The sequence below is a fragment of the Mollisia scopiformis genome, assembly GCF_001500285.1.
Source record: "Mollisia scopiformis unplaced genomic scaffold LY89scaffold_21, whole genome shotgun sequence".
In the NCBI taxonomy this organism is placed as follows: Eukaryota; Fungi; Ascomycota; class Leotiomycetes; order Helotiales; family Mollisiaceae; genus Mollisia; species Mollisia scopiformis.
The window spans coordinates 615456-639325 of record NW_017263601.1 but is presented as its reverse complement, the minus strand read 5'-3'; the positions used below and the strand labels follow the sequence as shown (position 1 = coordinate 639325).

The 23870-nt window shown below is 48.9% G+C and overlaps 7 protein-coding genes across 7 annotated transcripts; 3 read left to right on the top strand and 4 right to left on the bottom strand.

The window, feature by feature from the left end:
* Positions 1–582: 582 nt before the first annotated feature.
* LY89DRAFT_756956 (uncharacterized protein) lies at positions 583–3495 on the bottom strand (the record flags this gene model as incomplete). Its single annotated transcript, XM_018221396.1, has 12 exons — positions 583–1154; positions 1203–1313; positions 1364–1596; positions 1644–1893; positions 1943–2031; positions 2084–2174; positions 2262–2355; positions 2583–2678; positions 2728–2844; positions 3091–3161; positions 3343–3383; positions 3441–3495. The coding sequence occupies 12 exons, from the start codon at positions 3493–3495 to the stop codon at positions 645–647; spliced, it is 1758 nt and encodes a 585-aa protein (XP_018066829.1). The 3' UTR covers positions 583–644.
* A 3123-nt stretch (positions 3496–6618) lies between these two features.
* Positions 6619–8316, top strand: LY89DRAFT_738259 (FAD/NAD(P)-binding domain-containing protein; the record flags this gene model as incomplete). The annotated part of the gene is made up of 4 exons (XM_018220352.1): positions 6619–6929; positions 6984–7255; positions 7435–8079; positions 8135–8316. The coding sequence occupies 4 exons, from the start codon at positions 6619–6621 to the stop codon at positions 8314–8316; spliced, it is 1410 nt and encodes a 469-aa protein (XP_018066828.1).
* A 10-nt stretch (positions 8317–8326) lies between these two features.
* LY89DRAFT_208229 (Rhamnogalacturonase A) lies at positions 8327–10385 on the bottom strand. The gene is made up of 8 exons (XM_018205843.1): positions 10009–10385; positions 9843–9942; positions 9690–9796; positions 9391–9635; positions 9256–9340; positions 8842–9195; positions 8697–8784; positions 8327–8650 (listed from the first exon to the last, which is right to left on the bottom strand). The coding sequence occupies exons 1-8, from the start codon at positions 10208–10210 to the stop codon at positions 8515–8517; spliced, it is 1317 nt and encodes a 438-aa protein (XP_018066827.1). The 5' UTR covers positions 10211–10385; the 3' UTR covers positions 8327–8514.
* Positions 10386–11713: 1328 nt separating this feature from the next.
* LY89DRAFT_208189 (uncharacterized protein) lies at positions 11714–13092 on the top strand. Its single transcript, XM_018205842.1, has 4 exons — positions 11714–11879; positions 11964–12276; positions 12638–12659; positions 12738–13092. The coding sequence occupies exons 1-4, from the start codon at positions 11833–11835 to the stop codon at positions 12890–12892; spliced, it is 537 nt and encodes a 178-aa protein (XP_018066826.1). The 5' UTR covers positions 11714–11832; the 3' UTR covers positions 12893–13092.
* Positions 13093–14517: 1425 nt separating this feature from the next.
* Positions 14518–16751, bottom strand: LY89DRAFT_208171 (snoRNA binding protein-like protein). Its single transcript, XM_018205841.1, has 2 exons — positions 14869–16751; positions 14518–14811 (listed from the first exon to the last, which is right to left on the bottom strand). Exons 1-2 carry the CDS (start codon positions 16555–16557, stop codon positions 14662–14664), a joined length of 1839 nt encoding a protein of 612 aa, XP_018066825.1. The 5' UTR covers positions 16558–16751; the 3' UTR covers positions 14518–14661.
* A 1923-nt stretch (positions 16752–18674) lies between these two features.
* On the top strand, positions 18675–20903 carry LY89DRAFT_208156 (uncharacterized protein). Its single transcript, XM_018205840.1, has 2 exons — positions 18675–19072; positions 19301–20903. Exons 1-2 carry the CDS (start codon positions 18915–18917, stop codon positions 20682–20684), a joined length of 1542 nt encoding a protein of 513 aa, XP_018066824.1. The 5' UTR covers positions 18675–18914; the 3' UTR covers positions 20685–20903.
* A 624-nt stretch (positions 20904–21527) lies between these two features.
* LY89DRAFT_785822 (uncharacterized protein) lies at positions 21528–23801 on the bottom strand. Its single transcript, XM_018222926.1, has one exon. The coding sequence runs from the start codon at positions 23709–23711 to the stop codon at positions 21795–21797; it is 1917 nt and encodes a 638-aa protein (XP_018066823.1). The 5' UTR covers positions 23712–23801; the 3' UTR covers positions 21528–21794.
* Between the last annotated feature and the right edge of the window lie 69 nt (positions 23802–23870).

Below are 23870 nucleotides of genomic sequence, written 5' to 3'. Positions count from 1 at the left end.
TTCATCTCCTCCGCCTCCATGATCTCCACTGCCCCCATATCCCCCGCTCTTCCCTCGACCTTTCAAAACCCCTCCTACTAATCTCCTCCGCCATCTCCTCAGACCTCCCCGCATCTTCATCAAGCAAATCCTCGCTGCCAGAACCCCCTTTACCATCTTCGTCGTCGGCTGCCTTGTCTTCCCCACGTCTGGTTAGGGATTCGATATCGGATGTAGCTGCAATCACAGCTACACCAGCGTGGGAAACTGTACTCTGAGACGGTCCCGAAGACTTCGATTTCTCTTTCTCTTTCGGGTTCGGCGCTTTGGAGGTAAATGAGATAGGTGAGGTTTTAGGAATCGCGGCTCGCGGTGCGGCGCGAGCGAGGGCGATGAGGGAGGGACGCATTGTGTGTTTAGGAGCGAGTGATGGGTCGGAGCTTGATTTAGAAGAAGGAAAAGAAGGTGTTTGGGGTTTATAGATGAAAGAGACAGCGAAATGTGATAGCTCGTCGAGGCCGAGTAGGGAGAGACATCTCTACATAAGCCAACAATATGATCGTCCCACTTACCACGCGACAAGGGTTGCAATCTGGAACAATCTCTGGAGAAGAATTAAGATTTTCTTAATGACATTAAACAATAGACCTTTCATCATGTGGTCATTACAACCCGGAATCAATCTGATCGACCACCGTCGAGTTCGTAAACGCCGCCCAGTCCCTACACGTCTGCGCCATAATACTCGGAATCTGCAACTTCGCAATATCGTCCGGTCGCTCCATAACACTAACATACAACCCCGCACTAACATGCCACGCAATATGGCAATGCAGCGGCCACACGCCTGGATTATCGGCCGTTAATTGAAGGACCAGGTATCCGCCCGCTTGTACGAGCTGGACATCTCGACGCTGAGGGTTCGAGGGATTAACGACTGTGGAACCATCCCAACTTCCGGTCCCTTCAGCGAGCACGAACATGTTGTGGCCGTGGAGATGGATGGGATGGGCGAGAAAGCCGGGATTGGTGATGAGGATGCGGACGGAGGAGTTGGAGCCGAAGTTGTAGACGTTCCATTGGGGATCGTTGGGGTAGGAGTTGTTGCCTACGTTGGAGAGGAGGAGGATGGGTTGGTTGTAGTTTGCGCGGAAACTTTGTCCGTTCATGGTCCACTGTTTAAGTGTCAGAGGGGATTGGGGGAAAGGAAGGAGGGGACTTACGACCCAGTGGCCAGTTTCATTTTGGCCGAATTCGATGTCGATGTCTTGGGTCACGGGTGGAGCTGGATCGGGGGTGATGGGGAACCAGGGGACGGTGTCGGTTAGAGCATCCTGTGCCAATGTCAGAAAAAGTTCAAGTTGACGAGAGGGGTTCAACTTACATTTGCGCAGATAGGAGCAATCGCCGAGGTCTTCCATGCAGGCCAGGCTGTGGAGTTATATACTCCCGCAGTGAGAGCGCCGTGGGTGTAGTAAACGATTGCTGTTGCGTCCGGTTGGGAACTGAACGAGCACGGGAATGATGCGATGGAAGAACGCATTGTATACGCCCCTGTAGCTCCTGGGAGTCCAGTGATTAGAACATCAGCTCTTTGGCCAACTGCTAACGTGACGACTGGTTCTTGGTCAGCCATGTTCGGGAAGAGATATTGACTTACATACCCTGTGTTGTATATGGTTGAATCGGAACGAAATCATTGGCGATTACAGTCATGTTGTGACCATCGAGCGAGAACTTTTGTATACCCTCAGCACCTGCGTTGATGAGACGTAGTCGATGGACTTTCCCAGGAGAAAACCGAAAGTTCGTGATGCCAGCATTGCTTTTACACGCCGTTGTATCTCCTGCTGCAACAGTAGAACAGTTGAAGTTATTCCGACCTTGAATGAGATTGTTATCCGACGTTGGGCCCTGTTTCTGATTAGCCTTTGCTCGTGCGAGGCATCGCACATCTACTTACAACTTTGCTGATATCTGTGCCGACAACGTCTTCAACAATGCTAAAGTAGTCACGATGAAACCAATCACTCAAGATGATTGGTCCCTTATCTGTTGTTGTCGTCAGAATTAGGAACATCTCGGGAAGGACAAGTGACCTTACCAATATCATATGGCACAGTTGTAGGTCCGTGAATAATCATCGGACCAACCGCTCCTCCTGCATACTGAGCAGAGTAATGCGAGTGATACCACTATAAGACATTAATAATTGATTTGGTTCCATAAGGGAAAAAATGGAGAAGCAACAAAGGTTGAGGGGACAAGAAAAAACAACTTACTGAAGTTCCATAGAGATCTGCCAAGAACGTATATGTGAAGCTTCCTCCAGGAGGAATAGGACATTGTTGGACGCCAGGCACTCCATCCATCCATCTAAGATATTTGTTAGAAGCTTGGTACCTCACAAAAACTTTGATGTAGTAGAGCAGAGGAGAGAATTGCCCAAGTCGAATCACAAAATGAGGCATAGTCACGTGGCAATCTGGGCAGTTGTGACCTTGATGCACTCGAGCTCTTGCCTCTCAATCTTTAACTCTTCTGATCCGACCGCCTCTTTTCGATTGCCGCTAGACCTCCAAAGAAAGGAAATAATAACTTACTGGGAATTTTTCTGCAGAATTCCATGCCAGTGCAAAGAAGTCCCTTCTTCCGGGCTGTCGATGGCATTATGAACAGTGACCTGAATGGTATCTCCCCTATAGCATATGAGCACAAGTTGTAATTCCTAAGATAGATAATTCTTACCAATTGGCTTCAATCAACGGGCCGGGGAACTGTCCGTTGATGATGAGTACATCCTTCTGGTACCCATCGGGAGACTTCTTCTCTCGCTTGATGGTAAAATCATATGATCTTATCACACTGCGTCCCATCAGACAAAGTCATAGCTCATCGCAAGGAAGTGACATACCCAGTATTTGGTGGATCTATGAGTCTTGTCAGTCACATGTGAGGTATATTGGAGGTGTGGTTGGCCTTACCGGCTGAGAAAGGAAGGTGTGTCAGCAGTGCTGTGATTAACAAATAGGTTGCAAAATGCCATGACACTTACTATCTGGAAAGGGGTCAGCGTTAAATCATATATTGGATGTCAGGAAGGGGATGCACTTACAAGTATTAGTATTATTTGCAGTTTTCAGCCCCCAAGGTGCACCATTTGGCAGCGGTGTGACGGGTGACTATCAGGAATCAGTTGAGCTTTCCATCAATTGAAATCACAATGCCGAACAAACAGATGAACAGAACTTTTGCATGTAGGAGAAAGGAGAAATCCCGAGGAGGAATTTTCCGACGTATAAAGTAGGTACGTGCAACACGTTGACTCCAAGAAGACAAAACTTATTAACATCCAGAACTTACGCTAGTAACTAAGAATGGTACTGGCAGCTCAGGATAATCAGCTGTAAGCATGTTTTAGCATATCAGCAGGAAATGGAGGAGTATTATCCAAGACATACTTTGTGCAGTAACGAGTGCGGCGAAAAATACTGCCAATGAATTAACGAGCCTCATCTTGAGCGATTGTGATCTCCTGTGGAGAGAAGAAACGAAACTGGTGTGAGATAGATTGAGATAGATTGAGGGGAATCAGAGGCTAAATACATTTCATGGGATCATGGTAGAGCTTCACCAATCGACAAAATTCTACACCGAAAGGCTGACCATCAATGACTGACCCGAGGGTGTGGATACCGCACTCGCTCTGGTTCCTAGTTTTTTCTAAATTGAGAACGCGGGAACAGACTTAGGCACGGCTGAGGAACATTTGAAAGACGGTGCGAAGCCTGAGCCTCACCTGATCAAACGACGGCTCGATGAGGCGAAGGTAAGCTCAGACGTGTGGCTTTCTGGGGTCGAGGCTAGATTGTTGGTCCAGCTATGAGGGTCAAATACTTACGAGGTAGAATGGCATTGGACGAAACTCATTCAAACAAGAGGATGGCTTGCAGAATCAATAAATGCACTCTTACTGTACTCGACAATGGGTGTTGTCATCTTGTCGAGCTGGCATTCTAGAATGGGAACGATGGAAGACTTGAAAGCATAACATTCGTGCTATCAGATACTAATCCGACGAGAGCACAGCAATTGGAGCGGATATTCAAGCGAGACTTGAGTGGAAATTTCATTGGCGGGTCTCCTGCGTATCACTCTTCCGCTCCGAGTGATGAGAATCTTAGAGTGGAGATATTGGGGTAAGCATTTCCGCAGAGACTCTGCAGTAAGTCTTAGGATCTTCCTTAGCTGCCAGGTTAGCGCGAATGCGAGATCTGATCGGAGCCATCAACCAGGAAAATGAGTAATGCCAAGGGGAACCGGCTATGAGGGCAAAATTAGCTTTGACATCGCAACGGGTAAGCTGACAAGGTTAATCGTTGATGGGATGATATAAGAATTTCCTACGGCGTGGGCACCCACCGAATTTTCTCTGGACTGGGAAAATAAGCATAATTGAACGGACTAAGAGAGGTCCCCGAGCTTGTTTTCCAACAACAAACAATGCGAACAATGCGTCCCAGCCGATGGGAGCGCTAAGGACTAACCTTGCAGCAGATCCTCATATTTTACGAGGTTGCTTCGCCCCAGTTGAAGAGGTAGGTGAACATAAGAGGTGTTCACGTGTCAATTTTGTCGTCCATGTCGTCGCAAGCACGGCCCGGAATAGGATCCGATGTAGCCCTAATCCTTCTGTGCCTCCCTAACGCATCTGAGGTGATATTTCTGGCGAGAACCTTCGTCGTCATCCAGTCGCATGAATCTGGAGGTCAATACCTGTCAGCCCAGATGCTGACATGGCCTTGACTCAAGGTTGGGAACACGAGAGGCCCCATGCGTAAGGTGGACGTTTGGACGCTTTGCTCGAATCAAGCGCCGCGTACTTGGAACGATGGCGTAGATGGTAGCGTTTGATAAACGCGGGCGAATGTGGACAGACATCGGATGAATAAATGATCCGATAATCTTCAGGATCCGTGAGGAGCTTTTATCACTTGCCTGCAGGTTGCCAATACTTGGCATTTGTTTAAGGCAAAGTTTGCATCCTCAAGACGTGGATGGTATGGCGGGGGAAGAGGCTGTCAGCCTTTTGTCGGAGGCGAAACGTCAAATCACATCTGCCGACCCACATCAGCTCCGAGACTTTGCGTACAGAATGCGGCTAACTTCGTGCACAGTTCGGGGCTTCGATAATACGAAATGTGGCGGTCTCGGCAGTTTCGCAATGAGGAATATGGTGCATCTCATTGAGTCGGTCTCTGTCGGGTCCAATCACCCAACGCCACATCCCGTGTGAGGGGTAAGAAAGAGTGAGATGCCAAGGATAGGGATGAAGGTATTCCCGTACCATCCGGTTTTGCTGATGATGAGTGTGCTGCAAGTTTGCTTTGACATACTTGTGACAAATAGGTCTACCACATTTCAAATGAAAGAATAGGATACTGATGAATGCATGAGCGAGTGCGAGCATGTCGTGGAAAGAAGCTCAGTATCCCTGGGTGATTTTTGCGGGGTAAGCTAGTCCGAAAGAGGATGTTACAAGAATCACGTGCATGTCTTGGGAAGCTTGGAAGCCATGTCAAAACTGGTGTTGACTGAAGATGGCGTGCTCGTGGAGCCGAGTATGCATTGTTACTTCAGGCAGAAGCGATGAGTGCCACCTGCAGCAGATATTAGTCTTGGTTGTGCAGCCCTATGATCAGAGCATCCAACCCTTCATGGATGTCCAGGTCGCAGAATACATGTTAGCCAACGAGATGATGATTATACATCTAAGCGCCCTGAGCTCAACTAGAAGATCGTATGATGCTACTTTATTACAACACATGTCGTAGACACTGACGATTTCTGATATCCTTGGCATTCTGATTACATAGCCTTTCCGCAATCACCAAACCTTATCAGATCTTGTTAGTGAGATCAAGTCAGCCCTTCAGCTCAACTACATACGGACGAACATCTTCGAACAGCGGAGAAAACGCCTTGTCAAGTCTTTATGATTCAGAGATAAGTTTTTTAAGCAAACCAGGGGGCGGCTTCGAGGTGAGCGACACTTCAATGTCAACGGCACGCCTCCTATCCGAGAGCGGTCCCATACATGATCGGACACCAACGAGCTCACATATAGCGAGATGATCACTGGCGAGGGCAAGAACTACATTGCAAGAGCTTCTCGCGCCAGCGAGCGTAGAATCACAAGCAGCTAAGCATTAAGACAGCACTGGAGCGAGTTCCAGGACGAGAGACAACAGTAAAGGAAGATCCAGTACTGTCTACTCGGAATTCTCCACACCTCTTTGCCACTAACATTTCGGCAAGTTGACTGGGAGTTGCAAGGGCAATCACCTGGGTACCTTCACTTACCTACCCCTGAAGGTCACGTGTAATACAAGAATTAGAACCTTTTGCTCTAGATGCAAGATGCGGTACATTTCTCTGCGGCTCGATTCTGCTTCTCAACTCCTTCAAAGGGTACAGGTGAACGACAGAGCCTATCAGTGCTCTTGTCTCGTCCCCATTGTCAGATTTTAGTACCTTGGCCTAGCTCATCCTCACAATCTCCAAGCGACATTCAACATATCTACAACCTCGAACTCTTCAATCCATCTCACCACCTCCAGATACGGTAAAATCTCCAACATGCCGCTTCCCGACAAACACAAATTCAAAGCCATAATAGTCGGCGGCTCCGTAGCGGGCCTAACACTAGCACACGCCTTCTCGCACGCCAACATCGATTATGTCCTCCTCGAAGCACGTGATACCATCTCGCCCCAAATCGGCGCCTCGATAGTCATAATGCCGAACGGAGCCCGGATCCTGGATCAGATGGGTCTGTACGATGAGCTGAGACGCGAGATCATGACGCCTATGACGCGGAGTTTCTTGCGGCAGGAGGACGACGGGAGGTTGGTTAGTAGTAATGAGTGGCCGAGGATGGTTGAGGAGAGGTAATTTCTTTCTTGGAACTTGATAAGAGAGGAGAGGTGCTAAAGTGGAGGCAGATTGGGGTATACTTGTGGGATCTCGGAAAGGATGCTGTTTCTGAGATCGATGTATGGACAGTTGAAGGATAAGTCGAAAGTTCGGCTGAGTAAGAAAGTTGTTTCTATTCAGCATGGTAGTGATTCTGTTACGGTGAAGTGTGAGGATGGGTCGGAGTTTACGGGCGATGTTGTTATTGGAGCAGATGGGATTCATAGTCGGACGAGGACAGAGATGCAGCGATACGCGAGGGAGACTGGTCCGCCGGGACTGATGGACAAGGATGAGAATTGTAAGTCAATCCCAAGAATGTTCTTTTCTAGGAAAGCTTTTTGCACAGTGAGCTATCCATAAAGTGGATGAACCGAAGCCCTTCCTCACCAGCGAACCTTCAGTATCTTCCTCCCCCCTTCATCGCTCATCTTATTTCCACCCCCTCTCCCACCACAAGTCCAAGCTAACACCCTCCAGGCATCACAGCAGAATACACCTGCATCTTCGGAATCTCCCGCCCCATCCCGACCCTCCACCCAGGCGACAACCACGTCTCCAGCTCGATCGACCACTCAGGCCTAATGTTCATCACCAGCGACCGCCTCCCGCAATGGTTCTTCATCTCCAAGATGCCATCGAAAACCATCGGGTCCTCGATCCCGCGCTTCACCGGCCCGCAAATGAGAGCCGAAGTCCAGAAATTCGCCGACTTCAAATTCACGGATACCGTGACGTTCGGGGATTTGACGGAGAGGGCGGAGAAAATGAGTTGGTTTGCGTTGGAGGAGGCGAATCATGAGGTGTGGACGTATGGACGGGTGGTTTGTTTGGGAGATGCGATTCATAAGATGACGCCTAATTTGGGGCAGGGTGGGAATCAGGCGATTGAGAGTGCGGCTGTTTTGACTAATTGTTTGGTGGAGATGTTGGATGGCCAGGAGGGGAATGTGGACTTGGGGGAGTTGCAGGGGGCGTTGAGGAAGTATCAGGATTTGAGGCAGAGGAGGGCGGAGAAGTTTATCCGGCTTTCGGGGATGATTACTCGGAATGAGGCGTTGGAGACGTTGCGGCATGTGTTGAGATTCTTGTACTTTGAGCCGTTGAGTGGGGAGATGTTGGCTGGTATGTTTGTGCGGCAGAAATGTGAGGGAAGAATAAAGAGCTGACCATGTAACAGACATTCAAACTGAGATGTATCACACGGCGCCATATCTCAATTTCCTGCCCTTGCCATCGAAAACCAGAGACAACGAGTTATGGATTGAAGGAATGAAGAGAGTGAAGGCTAGAAAAGATGTACCATTACCAAAGTATGCGTTGCCTGGAATTCTTTTCCAAACCCAACTAACAGCTTGCTAGGCTCTGAGAGTTGTTCCACTTCTCCATGTATTTGAAGCAATCCGATAGAAAGAGAATCTGTATATACATGACCTGTAAGAGAGAAAATATATACAGCGCAAGCAAGACATAGATACAGAAGAAATCTCATCACTTTCCCCTTCGCTTACTGTCCTGCTTTTCCTTTTCCAGACACCAGTTCCTCTTCAACGGAGTTCCTCATCCACCAAGCAGCGTGCTGGCCGGAGTAGCACCAGGAAAGAACGTTGTCGGCACAGCTGGAATCGGTATACTAGCCGTTAAAGCAAAGCCAGCTGTCAAATCATCCGGCATCTTCTGCGCCGCGTAACCGGATCTATAACTGTCAGCCTATTTCTCCGCATACTATCAAAGAATCTTACGGCGCAGCACTAATCGTCGAAGTAACAACCGCATATCCCGTCCCACTCCCACCCTTCAAACACGCTCCACTTCCATACGCATTCGCGCCTATTCCACACATCAGTTTTCTCCCTCCTCCCTCTCAAGGAAGGACACCAAACTCACATTTCCAAACAACACTACTCCCCGCCTCCGTCCACACCGCAAAATCCTCGACAACCAACCCCGTACACGGAACCTTATCCGGACAAACAATATTCACCGGCCCCCTCTGCACCCCATTCGAACACGTGCCCCTCCAATCCCGAAACGTGATATCCTGATACAGCACCCCGTCCCCAGTAGCTTCTTTCTGCGACGACCAGTCGGCGTTTAGGTCTAGTGTGTAGGCATTCGTGTGCCCGATGAAGGATTCGAAGGTGCAGTTCTTGACGGAGCCGCTTCCGCCCCGAGATTTGAGCATGTACATTTGGTTGGAGTTTTGGGAGTAGATGTTGCGGTAGTGGATGTTGGAGATTGCTGGGTTGGGTTGGTTAGTGGAAGTGAAGGAAGGGGAGAAAGGGGGGAGGGAGGGGTTACCGGTGTCGGAGCCGAGGGAGCCCATTGCGCAGCCGCCGGACCAGTTGCAGTAAATGTTTTCGATGAGCATGTTGCTCGCTGGACTCTGTTATAATGTCAGTATCATCTTTCCGGAGAGGTGTAAGGTTTACGTACTTTAACAGTAACACACTCATCTCGATTCGTAACCTCAACATCATGGACATGGATATTACTTCCCCAAATATCAATCCCATCCAATCCACCTTCATTTCCACCTCGGATAATCATATTATAGATTTCTCCATTAGTACAAGTATCCATAACAAGATGGAACGCTCCCGCATCAACCAACGCAATGTCATGGACCGAGAAATCCGAGACTTTGCCTAGACGAAGAATACGAGATCCATAGTTACCATCTACTCGATTGTCAATTTGATTGGATTTTTTGGGGGCGAGGAAGAGGATGTTACCTGCATGGAACGTGTACCCATATCCTTGAATAGCGCCTTTGGATGTACTGCTATACATCTCGAAATCACTCGTACTCCCCACAAAAATCATATTCCCACCACCAGTCCTACTCTCATCAGCACAAAACTCTCTCCAATCATGATAATACATACCCAACCCGATAAATCACCCCATCAAGCTGCAAAGCCCAACTCTTTCCGCCCGTCAAACTCACAAAAGTACTGATCCCAAAATCTCCTGGAGGCACATAAACTGTTTAATTCTCACTAGATTAGCCATCCTGCTTTCACTCCTATATCAGATCAAGTGCTCGCTTACCAGTCCCGCCATTCTTGCAAGCAGCAAAAGCAGAAGTCAACGGAGGCCCCACATCAGACGTCTTGCTCGCTACTCCGCCGTAATCCAGGACGTTGCAGACTTTTGTCCGTTTGGAGGCTCGGCTTGTGGTGGGACCTACTGGGCCGGAGAGTTGGGCTGAGATGAGGGGAAGGAGGTTGAGGAGTGTGAGGAGGAGCTTCATGGTGGAGAATGACACTCGGTTTGAGTGAAGACAGACACGAGTGAGCTGGTGAGCTAAAGAATGATCGAACAACCCTCAACTTATACTCTTCTCTTCAACAACGACGTTGCTCGAAAGATGCATCGTAGACAAACAAGCATATTTCACCGTCTTTATCCATATCAGCTGATGACTTATCCCTCCTTAATATATAGGAGCGCAAATCGGTACAGCTCCACGGTATTTATGCCGGACCTAGAGCCGGGTATCCGATGATACCGAATTGTCCCCCCGCGTTCCCCCACAATGAGAGCTGAGAAACATAACGAGGCGGTATCTAGACAGCAAGGAAGATATGATGCCTGTCGTCTCAATTAGAGTCGTCTCCGGGTTTATATACCATCACGTGATCATGAATAAAACAGAGCAATTTCCACGAATCAGTAGCCTGTGTGTGAGGCATCTGGTTCGCAGGAAGGCCATGGCTCCGCAGATCTTCTTGCGATAGAGCTCTACTCGGGTAGCGGAAGGACTGGACACTGGTCTGTCGGCACTTCCCAAGGAAGCACAATATACTACCCAGCGGCACCGGGATCATTACCCCAGAGCCTGAGCAAGATTCGGAATGCAAGGCTGCGAAACGAGAGCGAAATGTTCAAAGAGGAAATATCATCTGCAACTGAGGGACTACCCTGTATTCTTAAAAGAGATTCTCTCCGGCTTCCCCATATTGATGTCTTGTCCAAGCTGCTGTTTGACGGCAGAATAGGCAAACTTGCCTAGAGTGGACGAATGTAAGCAACATGAGACCATGAATTATCCCCAAGAATAGCATCAGATTGGCGAAGAGAAAAAGGTGATCAGCATAGGGTGGCATGATGGTGAAGAACGATGAGGTGAGACATAAAATTCCCAAACCTTAAATAGTTCGCTTGAAACCGCGATCCCGCCACAACCCTTCCTTCTCCGAACCTCGAACAAAACATCCTTTCAGTCCTATGGCAACATATACGAGCAAAGTACCTATAGCTCCTACATCTTCCAGAAGCCTGGCTGATTGAAGTCCCGTCACGATGCAGGATCACATGAATGCGGCCATGAGCCGTGACGTGATTGGCAAGTTGGCATGGTATACCATCTCTCGTTCATAACCAAGGAACAAAACTCACTTCAAAGAAACACCCCTTCCGGATCTACGGAACCCAGGAAATCAACATCCAATCCTCACGCTTTTCCTCCCCAAATCCTCATTGGGCGCATCCTTTTCCAAGGTTCCCTTTTCTGCGCTGCGATTACGGAAGCTAAAATGAAAAGAGCCATGTCATCGTTTCTTTTTCGCGTCTGTCTACGGACTGTACAAGTAGAGAGAGGATCTTGCTCTCAATTCCTTTTTGATTCTTTATAGACTTCTTTTGTTGATAGATAGATCTCCCTTTTCATATGTTTGTTTTTAAATTAGATTTTTCTTTTGGTTGATATAAACTAGAAGGGATCCACTTTACCCCACTACGAAGAACGAGAATTACCCCACTATCGATATTTTCTGGAGTCATGGATATTTTTCACCTCAGCCTTCTCTCTCCCTCTCTGTCGACATCCTCCAACCTTCACCTACCTCTCCTCCCTCCTCAACCCTCCTCACCATGCCCAAAATAACAATCCACTGCATCCGCCACGCCCAAGGATACCAGTACGTCTCCCTCCTCTTTCTCCCTCTATCCCTCTATCCCTCTATCCCCCCTCAAACCTCCAACTAACCTCCCTCTCCTAACAGCAACCTCTCCCTAACCTCCCACCTCCTCCCCGACCCCTCCCTCACCCCCCTCGGCACCACCCAATGTACAACCCTCTCCACCACATTCCCCTACACCACCCACCTCACCCACCTAATCTCCTCCCTCCTCCGCCGAACCCTCTACACCACCCTGCTCTCCTCTCCTTCCCTTCCCTTACCACCACCACTCCCACCACCACCAGTACCACCACCGCCAACAACCTCAAAATCCTCGCTTTGCCAGAAATCCAAGAAACGTCCTCCCTACCCTGCGATACGGGGTTCTGCTGGCTGTTGGGGTTTTGGAGAAAGAGTTTGACGGGAAGGGGATAGATTTCTCGCTCTTGGGGGGAGGATTGGAATGGGAAAAAGGGGGGAGATTCGCGCCGAGCGCGGGGGGGCGGGGGGGGGGCGATCGATGAGCGGGCTACTTGGGCGCGAGGAGGTTTTTTTGAGGGGGGTTAGGTGAGGGCTGGAAGGGAGGGAGAGGGGGAGGGAGATGGAGATGGAGAGGTGCATATAGCGGTCGTTACGCACGGGGGGATATTTTTGCATTATTTTACGGGGGGATTTTGAAGGGGGGCTGTTAATGATGGGACGGTGTGGGGGACGGGGTGGGGGAATACGGAGTGGCGGTCTTATACTTTTGTTGGGGGAAGTGAGGGGGCAGAAAGAGGATAGATAGAGCGAGTTTGAGTACGTCGAATTCTTTCCTTTCCTCGAAGAGGATGTTCTTTTGGCTTGTTGGGAAGGTATATACTGATTTGTCTATAGGGGAGACGGAAGAAAGCAGAAAAAGGCGGAGGGGCAGCGAGCTGCCTTTGACTCGGGAAGAACAGCTTCGGCTCCGTGATGCAGCGGAGCGGGAGTGGAGGGCGAGTGGGTTTCAGAGTGGGGGTGCGGGGGCGGGGGAGGAGAGTCGGTTGTAGGATTGTGATGTGGGGAGATATGGAGATATAGGAGATATAGAGAGGTTAGAGGTTAGAGATTTGGATAGAGAGTTTGGATAGAGAGATAAATGAGGGATGAGTGATAGTTTAGAACTTTGAATAGATAATACAAGAAGAAGACAGATAGAGAGATAAATAGACAACTTAGAATAATAGCATTCATCTACCATACAGATACCAAACCGGATGCCTACTTTACGTACCTAGGGACCAACACACTCCAAGGAGGAGGATTAGAGAGAAAATCTGTACGGAGGTAGGGTCTGTTGCCAAGGACTCATGGAAGTTGCGTGCTTTTCCCGCCTCTCGAAAAGTTCGCATTGCCTGTTTGCTCATCCTGGGTATAGACTAGTTGTTTATACAGTATATTTGAAGTAGTAGTTTGTATGGTAAGTACTTTACTTTTGAGGTTGAATCAAGAAAAAGAGGGAGAGGAAGAGAGAAAGGAAGCCAGTGTCACGGATTACCTGGATCACATGGCCAGAGATCACATGATCATCCCTGGGGACGAATCAGGCTTAGAGCTCAAGTATGTTTCACTCTGGTGTATATAAGCTCTGGCGCTCCCATCCTCTTCTTCTTTCCTTACCTTTAGATTCTAAGAGATAGCCGAATCGATTCTTCGTCTACGTACTAAGCTTCCCACCGTGCTGTCACAGCCAGTTTAAAGTTTGTTTGGTTCGCGAAACCCTACCTTTTTTTATATATATATATATATTTTTCTCTCGACTAAAAAGAAAATCGATATTAAAATAACAAAAATAAAATGAAAACCCGTCTCTCTATCTCATTTACTCTTCCTCTTCAAAATAATAAATTTTTATTCCACAATATACAACAAAATTATAAATATTTGTTTGGAATTAAATATTTATATATTTAATAATAAAAATCAAAAAAAGGTTTATTCGTACGAATAAAGCAAAGCTCGTTTTCGTAAAGAAATATATAATTCATATAATAATAAATTTATTCGTGAATAAAATTAAATGGAAGTTGAATAAGCTCTTGAAACGAAATCTAAGCAAAAAATTATTTAAAACGAATAGAATAGAACGTTTATAAATTTATTTTATTCATATTTTTTAAATAAGTCTATTCGCAAACTAAGCAAGCTTTTATTGAACTCCAGCACAGAACAAACCTGCCACGCTTCAGCCCTAATCTCAAGCTTCTGAGCACAAGATCGAAAGAAACACTTAGATGGTATATGATAAGCTCTCAGAAGAGAAAAGCGAGTATCACAGCAACAAAACGGAAATGGAGTTCTTGAGGATTGAGACATCATCTCAATTCAGGGTATATAGCCCTCTCTTTCTTTCATCTTCGGCCTTTCGTTCTCTCTTTACACACCTCTATTTCCCACATCCCTCCCATGCTCTTTCCTCGTTCCCTAGCCCTCATCCACCTCTTCTGAATACAAAACCCCTTGCTTTCCCCCTCTTTCTCACCCTCCCCTAAACATCACCCCACCAAGAAACCCATTTAAAACCCAAACCCAAACACCAACGCCGTTGGAACCTCTGCACGCACAGAAAAATCGGGGCAAGAGGCCATGTACTTAAAAAAAGAACGCCACCAGCAATGAGAAAAACTCCACCGTCTATCATCGAACCGACTGACCCAAAACCATCGAATCGAATCGAAGTCTCGTCGTAATTATGTAATTGTTGTTGCTGTTGTTGTTGTTGTATGTAATGTACCCAGAAGATGCATGTATGCGTCCGTCTCTATTTCTACACCCCACCCTATGTATACTCCCAACTAATCTCGTACTCCGGGATCGCGGGCCCGTCCCACTTCTCACCGTAGGGGTTTAACCTGCCGTGCGAGAAGAAGCCGTCTTGGGCGCGCTGAACGACGTTGAGCCATGATGAGGGTTCGGGGTTTTTGAGCCACTAAAAGAAATAAATCAGCGAAATGTAAAGGGATAGAGGGGAAGGGAATTAGCTTACCTGGTTATGAACATGATACGTCCACGCACCGCGGAAGAAATTCTCTAGCGTGCGGTTCGTGGGCGGGTAGTTATCCTGTTCAATCCTGTACTCGGCCTTGCTCAACGCGTCGCGGTCGATGGTGACTGCTGTTTGGGTGCTGATCTCAGTGGTGGTGGTTCGTTCGGAGATTTCTTCGTCTCTCTTGGTTTTGATTTCCCAGAAGTGGCCTCGGGACTTGGTTTCTGACGCCAATTTCAATTGCTCGCCTTCGTAGCTATCCCATTCGTCTTTCAAGGGGAAGGCGTTCTTTCCCTTGAAAACCTGTCCGTAGTCGTGGATGCAAGGAACGGTACAACGACCCAGGCGATCCCAGTTGAATTCCGTCCAGATGGGATCAAAAGCAGCTGTTTCCAACATGTGGAATTCTCGATTTCGGCGGTCCTTCACGGACATCACGCCAATAACTCTGGGGTGGAAATTGAGACCCATTCGAACACCACCTCGAAGCAAGTATGAAGAAAGCGAAGAGTTGGCCGTCAGAGACATAATGGCAGTGTTATAATCTCCCGGACTTGGATGACCTCCCCATCGCTCTGCAAATGAATGCTCGTCTCCGATTAACAAGGGTCGCATGTCTCGAAGCATAACAACGTCCATGTCAAAATATGCACCTCCGGAGAGGTGGAGAACCACGAATCGCACGGCATCCGATACGGCGACGGGGAGAAACGTCATTTGTTTCTCGGTCAGGACCAACCATTCCTGGTCATTCGCATCTCGAATCAATCCATCTGCGACTAGTGTTTCATTTTTCGAGTTTCGTTTCCCCGGTGTCTTGTAGTACCCCACTCCATCTGTATTGTCTCCTTTCGGGAGAGGGATTCTCGAAGGAAATTTCCAAGTCTTCAGAACGATGTCGCCGCGTTCGACGAAAGGTAGGAATTTCTCGAAGAGAGGATCGTGATTCAGCATCTTGTCCACCGCTTTCGGGTCCCGATCACCATCTAGCCAGAGCCATAATCGTACGCAAGGGATGTTTTGTGTGTAGAAGTGACTCTTGATGAACAATTCGACTCGCCAAGTTGCCGGTCCCGTCCAGTAGACATGATAAGGCACAATCGGGCCATTGCATTGTCCAATTGAGTCTTTCGAGGCCGATTTGTAGGATGGGTACTCGTCAAGTGAATTGTCTGCTCCATCTGAGTTGAGATACTCTGCGCGCCTTGGGGGTTGTTCGCTGGCTCGTTCCCCTCGTGCGGGAGTGTAGAAATATTCCTTCTCGCCCTCTTCCATGTATTTCAGACAATCGTATACATATGGCATCTTCTCAATGTTCTCATACGAACCTCTGCATTCTTCCACCAACTTCGTCAGGTTCGCAACCGTATCGACATTGGGCCTCTTCCCTAGATAGTCATCTCGGGGCACCACCAGACTTTCTGGTCTGTTGAACCAATTGGCCGCTGGATTGATCTTCTCAACTTTTAATTTTGACGAGGGTAACCTGAGACCCGGTTGTCCCACACTGTCTGAAGAGGGGGACCCAGGCCGCAGTGTCGGGGGGTTTTGAATGAGGTCTTTTGGTGAAGGCAGCGACCCCCTTTGAATTACCAGGACTCCCAGATATAAAAGACCATAGAGACCTGCCGCGGCAAACACACTCTGCAACACGCTGCAAAAGCTCTTTGCGCAACTCTTCTTCGCCATGGTGGGTTGTGGTGGTATCGAGGCTGAGGAGAAACCCCTTATGGTATGCGGGTCGCAACAGGATCGGTGGTGGTGGTGGTGGTAGTGTTATCGGTGTGCAGGCGCCATCCAAACAATGCGTATGGTATTATATTCGACGGGGAGGTATCGAGAGGGCGGCTCAAGTGTTTTTGTTCTTTTTTTGTTGCTGGTAAGGATTGTGTACCTTGCCTGTGTTCTCGCGTTAGTTTGATCGGCGGGTACACGTAAATTTCCCTCCACAGCCTCGATGCGTAGGGCATACACTTACGGCAAAAAGAGCTCACACCAATTAAGGTAGGCTGCTCTATGAATTAAAGGCTGCGATCATAAGAGAAAAGAAAATGGCGAACGTCAAGTAGGGGTGATAGAGGGGGAAGAGAGGAGGAGAGAGAGAGAGAGAGAGAGGAGGGAAGAAGTTGGAATGGGAAGAAGAGTGGTGGATTAGTAGGAAAGGAGGATCCGAGTTGGTTTGGGACAGGGACCCTCGATTAAAATGAATCGGCGACGGGCTGGCCCAGCCAAATTTACCAGGGAGCGCACACCATTCGTCCGCAGGCGGGAGGGAGCTGAACGAAACTGCAGTGGAGGACGGGGACGGGGACCGGGTCCAGAAATGAGAGATCTGCTTGTGCTTGTTGAACGCAAAATGAATGAACTTGGTCTGGTCGGATGGAGTATTGTACAATACGAGGATACGATACGGCGGGGGACATGCGATAGTCTTCTGGGTGTTGGCCGATGCGATGTTTCGCTCTCTTTCACAATCAGAGTAACAATAATATAAATCCCCAACATTCACACCTTGTTCATGTCTGGCAGGCGTTGCGACATCAGGCTGCTGCTACTGTACTGTACTGTACTATACTACTTTCCCGGTGGATTGTTTGCGATGATGGAGGCACAGCCCAGCCCAGCCCAGCCCAGCCCTAGTCAGCCCAGCACCGCGCAGCACGTACCGCAGTCAGTCAGTCAGTCAGTCAGTCAGTCTCAGTCTCAGTCTCAGTCTCAGTCTCACGAGCCGAAGATTATTCTTATGAGAGGCTTGGACGTCTTGGGCAAGCTGTGCGTACGGTACCATACTATATCTGCATGTTCCCTCCTGCTTCTAGATGACATTGCCCTCTCCTGACTGGTGTATTCTCCATCTGCATTACTCTCATCACCAATGAGGCACAGCCAGGAGAAACGGCAACGTACGTTGTGTCGATGTGGATTTATGTGGGTGTGGCCGTGGCCGTGGAGGGGTCAAGTGCTTCAACTTTCCCTCTAATACTTTACAGGGCTGTACAGTACCACGAGAGAAGCCTACAGTAGAAGCCCCAGAAAGGAAGGGAAGGGAAGGGAAGGGAAGGCCAGAGGAAAGGAGCTCGCGATACAGTACTGGATCTCCCTCCAAATCTTGGCATCGGCTGCATCTTGACTGCACTGCACTGCACTACACCCTGCTAACGGCGCTGGGGAAGCTGCATCGCTGCATCGCTGCATCGCTGCATCGCTCGTCCAATCTTGAAGCCATCCCGAGCTCCATCTCACCGAGAAGGGGAAAGCGTAGGGGACAGGACGATGGGAAAAATGGGAAATGTTTAAAATGGTGTTTGCACAGCCCCCCTGCGAGCTGCATTTCGCATCTCCTGTCAAAGTCAGCAGCCGTCGTCGTAACCCGCCTCGGATTCGCTGTATCGTACGCTATCCCCCCTTTTTCTTTTTTTCTCCCTTCTGGCGGGCTGCTGGAAATATACTTTACCTCACCCACTCTCCATTACCTCATGCCACCTCATACGCCTGCCTGCTCGCTTTACGCTGCACTACAGTACATACATGCCAAGCAGGCACCAAACATCAAATGTACCGACTGATCGGGGAATAGTAAGCACGCACGCTTTCTGCATCCGTGGGGCTGCATGAACGCAGAATTCCCCCAACTGGGACAAAAGACAACTGAGGAACGGATATCACTCTCCACTACTCACTCACTATCTCACTATCTTCAACAATCAGCCCGTTCGCCGCGTCCGCGTGGCCCCAGCTGTCAAAAAGCCCAGCCGAAACCGAAAACGCCAATCAATTCCAACGCCCCGTTTCATTCCCGGCCTTCTTCATTGGCGCGAAGCGAGGACCCTGCGAACGCCACGAATAGACTCGGGACCGGGGAAGGGAAGGACGGCCGTTTTGCAGCGCGTCGATTGCTTCTTTGGTCGGGCGGGAGAGCGAGATATCCAACCATGAGAGAGAGAGGTTACGGAATACGGCGACAGTGAGATGAGATGAGATGAGATGAGATGAGATGAGATGAGAATGTGAATGTTTAAGTGTGACTCGAAGCGATATCTTGAATCATGTTGTTGCGACCGCGGTGGGGATGTTGGAGCTTGCATAAAGTTACGTCGTTGTGCATAAGGCGATCAAGAGGGTTTTCGACACGTGAGAGGTGGGTGGAGAGGGATGTTGAGAGGTATCATGTTGCTTGTGGTTCTTCTGGGTCTATTACTGTAGAGTAGGTTTGATTTCTCTCTTTTTTGCTGGCTAGAAGAATAAGCTCGAAGTCGACTTGAGGCTTAAACCCACGTGATTCCCCTTTCCAAAGGCAAGCAGATGGTGAACACAACAGAGAGAACATCCAAGATCATCTAATAGCTTCTTCTCCTTCTCTTCAAATTACTCTACTATCTGCTTCTGATTCTCCTCAATCCCAAATCCCAAGAACCAAGCTAACAACCCCCAGTCTCCACAACCCACAAGTCCTCACCAATCCCACCACCCCTCTAATCCTCTACCTCCCACCCACAGGCACCCACCTCCGCTCCACCCACCGCTCCATACCCTCCTCCCTCCTCTCCTCCTTTCCGCTCTTACAAATAAACTACCGCTGGAACACCACCCCATCAGTTACCAAATACCTCGCCTCCCACCCCTCCTTCAAAAACCACGCATTCCCCACACCTCTCCACGACATCCACCACGCATACACCCACCTCACGACCACTATCCTGCCAAGATACACCTCATCTCCTCCTACCTCACCACTTCACAACTCCTACCGCTACTCACCGCCAGCGTTCCCACGCCTCAAGACCCCGCAACGGCCGTTGATAATCTACGGCTCCTTCCTCGGCGGCGCCCTAGCTACTTCGTTCGCTTTAACGGAGTCGCGAACCTCTCTCATTCCTCCCGTGCGGATTGCAGGCCTTGTTGTTAGGGACGGGGTTTTTGATTTCTCGCAGCTGGCTTTGTTGGAGGGTCCTTCTTCATCACCTGGTAGTTGTGGGAATCGAGGAGGGTGTTGGGATGGTGGAAACTGGGATTCACACCAGCTCCATAGAATGAAGAAAATCCTATTCGATAAGCCGGCGTCGACGTTCGATTCCTTCGCCTCGCCCATATTCTTCTTACGGACTCCAGGAGTGGAGATCCCTAAGTTTTGGCCGGGAGAAGATGATTCTTCTTCTTCTTCTGCCTTCAGTCAAGAGGAAGATATCTGGGTCGATGGGGACGGAGAATCTCTCTACGTTCCTTCTCCAGCTTCTCCAGCTTATTCTACTTCAACAGGAACCCAAACAGGAGACCAAATAGTAGACGGAGAGAACATCAATGGAGATGAAAAACCCAGCAATGGCAAAACCATCACAACACTAGAGACGCAGAAGCCGCCCGCAAAAGCACTCCTCAAATTCCCGCCCTCTTACACGGATCTCATTCTTCCTAGGTCGTTGTTTCTTTATACCTCTCCAACCTCATCTCCATCTCCCACCTCAACCTCAGCATCAAAACTCGCCTCCCTCACAGCACGCCGCAAACCAAAACCCACCTCCAACAACCAGACACCCACGGACCACAATCCCAATCTCAAAGCAGAACTCGGCCTAGGCCCCCTCCATCCAAAAGCCCAAACAACACAAATAACCACACTCCTGCGCCGGAGTATCGTGGTTCATGAATCGAAGACTTGGAGCGGCAGGGATGGGGATGGGGATGGAGATAGGGATCCGGGGGAAGTTGCCGAGGAACGGATCCAAGTTCTCGAGCTAGGCGGCGCCGATTCAGAGGCGCAGAAGAAGTCAGGAGAGGATGAAGCTGTAGGACGATGGATCGCTGATATATATCCTTGAGCATGCGGCGTAGATACCTAGGTTAAGTAGAGCCACGCGATTCCGGACTGAGGACACGAGGACACGAGGAAGGAATCATGCAACATCTCAGCTCAGCTCAGACTTGGCCAGTTAGCGAAAATGTAGGACGGAGTGTACAGTACACCCACCCACCACGCATCAATCATCATCATCAATCAAAACTAGGCTTGCAACGAGATGTAAAATAATAGATTGTCCCATCATAAAAACAGAAATCGTGAGACATGTTCTATGCGATCTTAAAAAATAAAAATAAAAATAAAAACACACCAGATAGAGAGAGCCCTCGTTAAAGTACAATACCAACCACCACCCTAACACCCACCAACTATTTTAAAATGAGGGAACCGATGCAAGTCCGGTCCGATTGATGAAAAATTGAAGAAAGACGCGTCAATTAAAGCCTACCTAAAACAGGGCAGGCACCCAGCTTACTTACTCACCCAGCACTGGATCTCCTTTCCGCTCCAAGCTAGACAGCAAGGAAGGAAGGAAGGAAGGAAGGAAGGAAGGGACGAAGGCAAGAAGTTTGGGTGTTTGCGGTGGGTCATTTTCTTCGGTACTGTGTCGATGTTTGGTTCGAGATGGAGTGGAGTGTATGTATGATGGAAGAGAAGAGGAGGATTGTGATTCCCGAAGAGAAGATGGGTAGTGGTGTGCTATCCGTCCGGGCTGTGGTTGCACGAGGAGATGAAAGAGAACGAGAGTACTGGAAGATGATACCCAGACCATCATCTTCGCCATTCACGATGAAAGGAAGCCAGGAAGTGGGATCAGAGAAGAGAGTTGTTTCATTCATAGCAAGTATTGTGAAGCAAGTAACGTAAAGCAAAGTAACTAAGCATACAGCCAAGTATAGGATCGATCATCGATCAAGGTATCATCCGAAACGCCACCAGGATGAACCAAATAACAAACTCCACGAAAGGAAACCATTTGATAAAGCTCTCCCGGAAGACAAGACCAGCTAATGATCAAAGAGCTATGATATCCATCCTGCAACCATCCAAGCCATCAAGTATTCATCGAAAGACAAGATCAGCCAAATGATGAAAACTGATATCCATCCACGATCCAATCCCGAGATTCTCAACGTCTTGGAATCCTGACCGTCTTAGGACCTTCATACCATCCCGAACCCATGTTCTCTCTAACTCTGTAACCAAGTCTGTCGAAGACCAAGGTGTTGTTGTCTTGACCAGCGAACCACTTCAAATCATCAATGCCATAGAAACGAGCATCAACTCCGTCGATGAGGCAATAGTCGATCTTTGGGACACCACGATCCAGGACCTTTGGTGCCGTTGCCCAGCGAAGCTCCCATTGGCTCTTCATCTCGTGTCGCCAGAGGGACATATACTTCATGTTCTGTGCGTACTTGGCGTCATCGGGAGAGTCACCGAGAAGCAGATCTACCTTGCGAAGATGCGACATCTTAGCGAGCTGGCGGAAGAAGTTTTGGTAGTCACCGTAAGCATGCTTGCAAGGAAGAGCTAGAAGCTTGATGCGAAGAAGATCTCTGCGTGACATCATTCCAAAAGCTGGGCGGAGCTGATGATGGCCATCAAGATTGATGAATACACGATCCTTGGCGAAGTTGACATATGTGCGAGCAGGAGCATATAGAGTGCCAAAGGCAAGTTCGTAGTAACCATTGCCGAGAAGGTATGAGCGTGCTTCGCTGCTGACATGAAGCATTGCTGGAGGGGCTCCCATTGATTTGAAGCCGTCGCCCGGTTGATAGATGTTATCTAGGGTGAGGGATTCCTTGCATTTGATTGTGACATTGTTGACCGTGCCAACCGCGATGTAGCCATAAATCTTGTTGCGTAACTCTCCAGGAAGATGTGGGAAGTAGTGGAAAACTCCATGGTCACCCTTGTTGAAGACATCTTCCTTGCCCTTGCTTGCAAGACCATATTGATGAAGCAAGCCGGCCGTGACTTGGTTGGCGAGGATATAAGGAGCGAAAAACTTGGCCTTGGTAGTAGCCTTCAGCTTGCCTGCCCACCATTTACCATCTGCAAACACATCCCAGGTCTTGATCGGAGTGATCTCTAAGTATGACACCTTTGAGGAAGCCACTGAGGCGGTCGAGATGTTTGATGCCTTCGAAACAGTGGTGGATGCAAGGCTGGAAACTGAAGAAGCCGGACTCGAGATGCTTGAAGTGGTGGACGTCTCTGTAACTGTGGTGGAAACCGAAGAAGCTGCGGAAGCTGATCGGGCATGCTGAGATGGCATCGGGTTGGCTGCATCGTTAGGCTTCATGGTAGAGTTCGGTGGATTATCGACTGATCGGAGACCCTTGGAGGCTGCTTGAGCGAAGGAGATGTGCTTCTTGACAGCGGCATTGGCGATAACTGGCTGAGGCTTTTGTTGGCCACCAGAGACAACGGAGGCGCCATGCTTGAGGATGTGATTGAATTGGCATTCTTCGCCGTTCTTGCATGTGCCTGATCGAGTGAATTGATGGCAGACTCCTCTCTTCTTCTTGTTGGTGACAGCAAGACCATCACTCTGAGCAGAGGTGGGCTTCTTGACATCGAGTGCAAGAGTGTTGGAGGTAGATGCGGTAGAGGGGGATGGCTGGTTCAAGGTGACTGGCTTCTCAACGTGCTTGTCGCGGCATTGAGCACCGAATTTGCAATGACCTGTCTTCCGGAATCGAGGACAGTTCTTTTGATGCTTGGTGGTAGCTGTAACACCATTGTTCTCCTTTGCTGCGGGCTCGTTGATGATGGATGGGCTAGCCATGCTGGTCGAAGCGAGCTTTTGCGTGGCAACGTTGGGGACAACCGGTGCGACAGAGGATGTTTGTGAAGTAGACGATTGCTGGGAGAGTGTTTGAATAGAAGATTCTTGCTTCTTGACGTGCTCGAACCTGCAGTGGGTGCCAAACTTGCAGGAACCTGTCTCTCGAAACTGAATGCAGACTTTGCCTTGCTTGAACATCTTCTGCTTGCTGACGACCGCAAGGTTAACGCTTTGGTTGGGGATTGTCATATTGACAGTGATGAGGGGATTTTGTGTAGGGGTAAGGTGTGAAGAAGTCTTTGAGTTGTTTGTGGATGAAGGAAAATTTGGAAGAAAGAAGTTGTGGTGGAAGGAAGGAAGGAAGGAAGGAGGGAGAGGCTGATATGGTGAAAAATTTCGTGGGTCGCT

Coding starts and splice junctions, on each gene's coding strand:
- LY89DRAFT_208171 (XM_018205841.1), bottom strand. CDS start 16,557: ATGGCGAAGAAGAGTTGCGCAAAGAGCTTTTGCAGCGTGTTGCAGAGT. Junction 14,812..14,868: donor CGTATCATGTTCATAACCAG/GTAAGCTAATTC, acceptor TATTTCTTTTAG/TGGCTCAAAAACCCCGAACC.
- LY89DRAFT_208189 (XM_018205842.1), top strand. CDS start 11,833: ATGCCCAAAATAACAATCCACTGCATCCGCCACGCCCAAGGATACCA. Junction 12,277..12,637: donor GTTGGGGTTTTGGAGAAAGA/GTTTGACGGGAA, acceptor GGGGGCAGAAAG/AGGATAGATAGAGCGAGTTT. Junction 12,660..12,737: donor GATAGATAGAGCGAGTTTGA/GTACGTCGAATT, acceptor ATTTGTCTATAG/GGGAGACGGAAGAAAGCAGA.
- LY89DRAFT_208156 (XM_018205840.1), top strand. CDS start 18,915: ATGTTGTTGCGACCGCGGTGGGGATGTTGGAGCTTGCATAAAGTTACG. Junction 19,073..19,300: donor TCTGGGTCTATTACTGTAGA/GTAGGTTTGATT, acceptor AACAACCCCCAG/TCTCCACAACCCACAAGTCC.
- LY89DRAFT_208229 (XM_018205843.1), bottom strand. CDS start 10,210: ATGAAGCTCCTCCTCACACTCCTCAACCTCCTTCCCCTCATCTCAGCC. Junction 9,943..10,008: donor TTGCAAGAATGGCGGGACTG/GTAAGCGAGCAC, acceptor AGAATTAAACAG/TTTATGTGCCTCCAGGAGAT. Junction 8,651..8,696: donor TCGACGATTAGTGCTGCGCC/GTAAGATTCTTT, acceptor TGACAGTTATAG/ATCCGGTTACGCGGCGCAGA.
- LY89DRAFT_785822 (XM_018222926.1), bottom strand. CDS start 23,711: ATGACAATCCCCAACCAAAGCGTTAACCTTGCGGTCGTCAGCAAGCAG.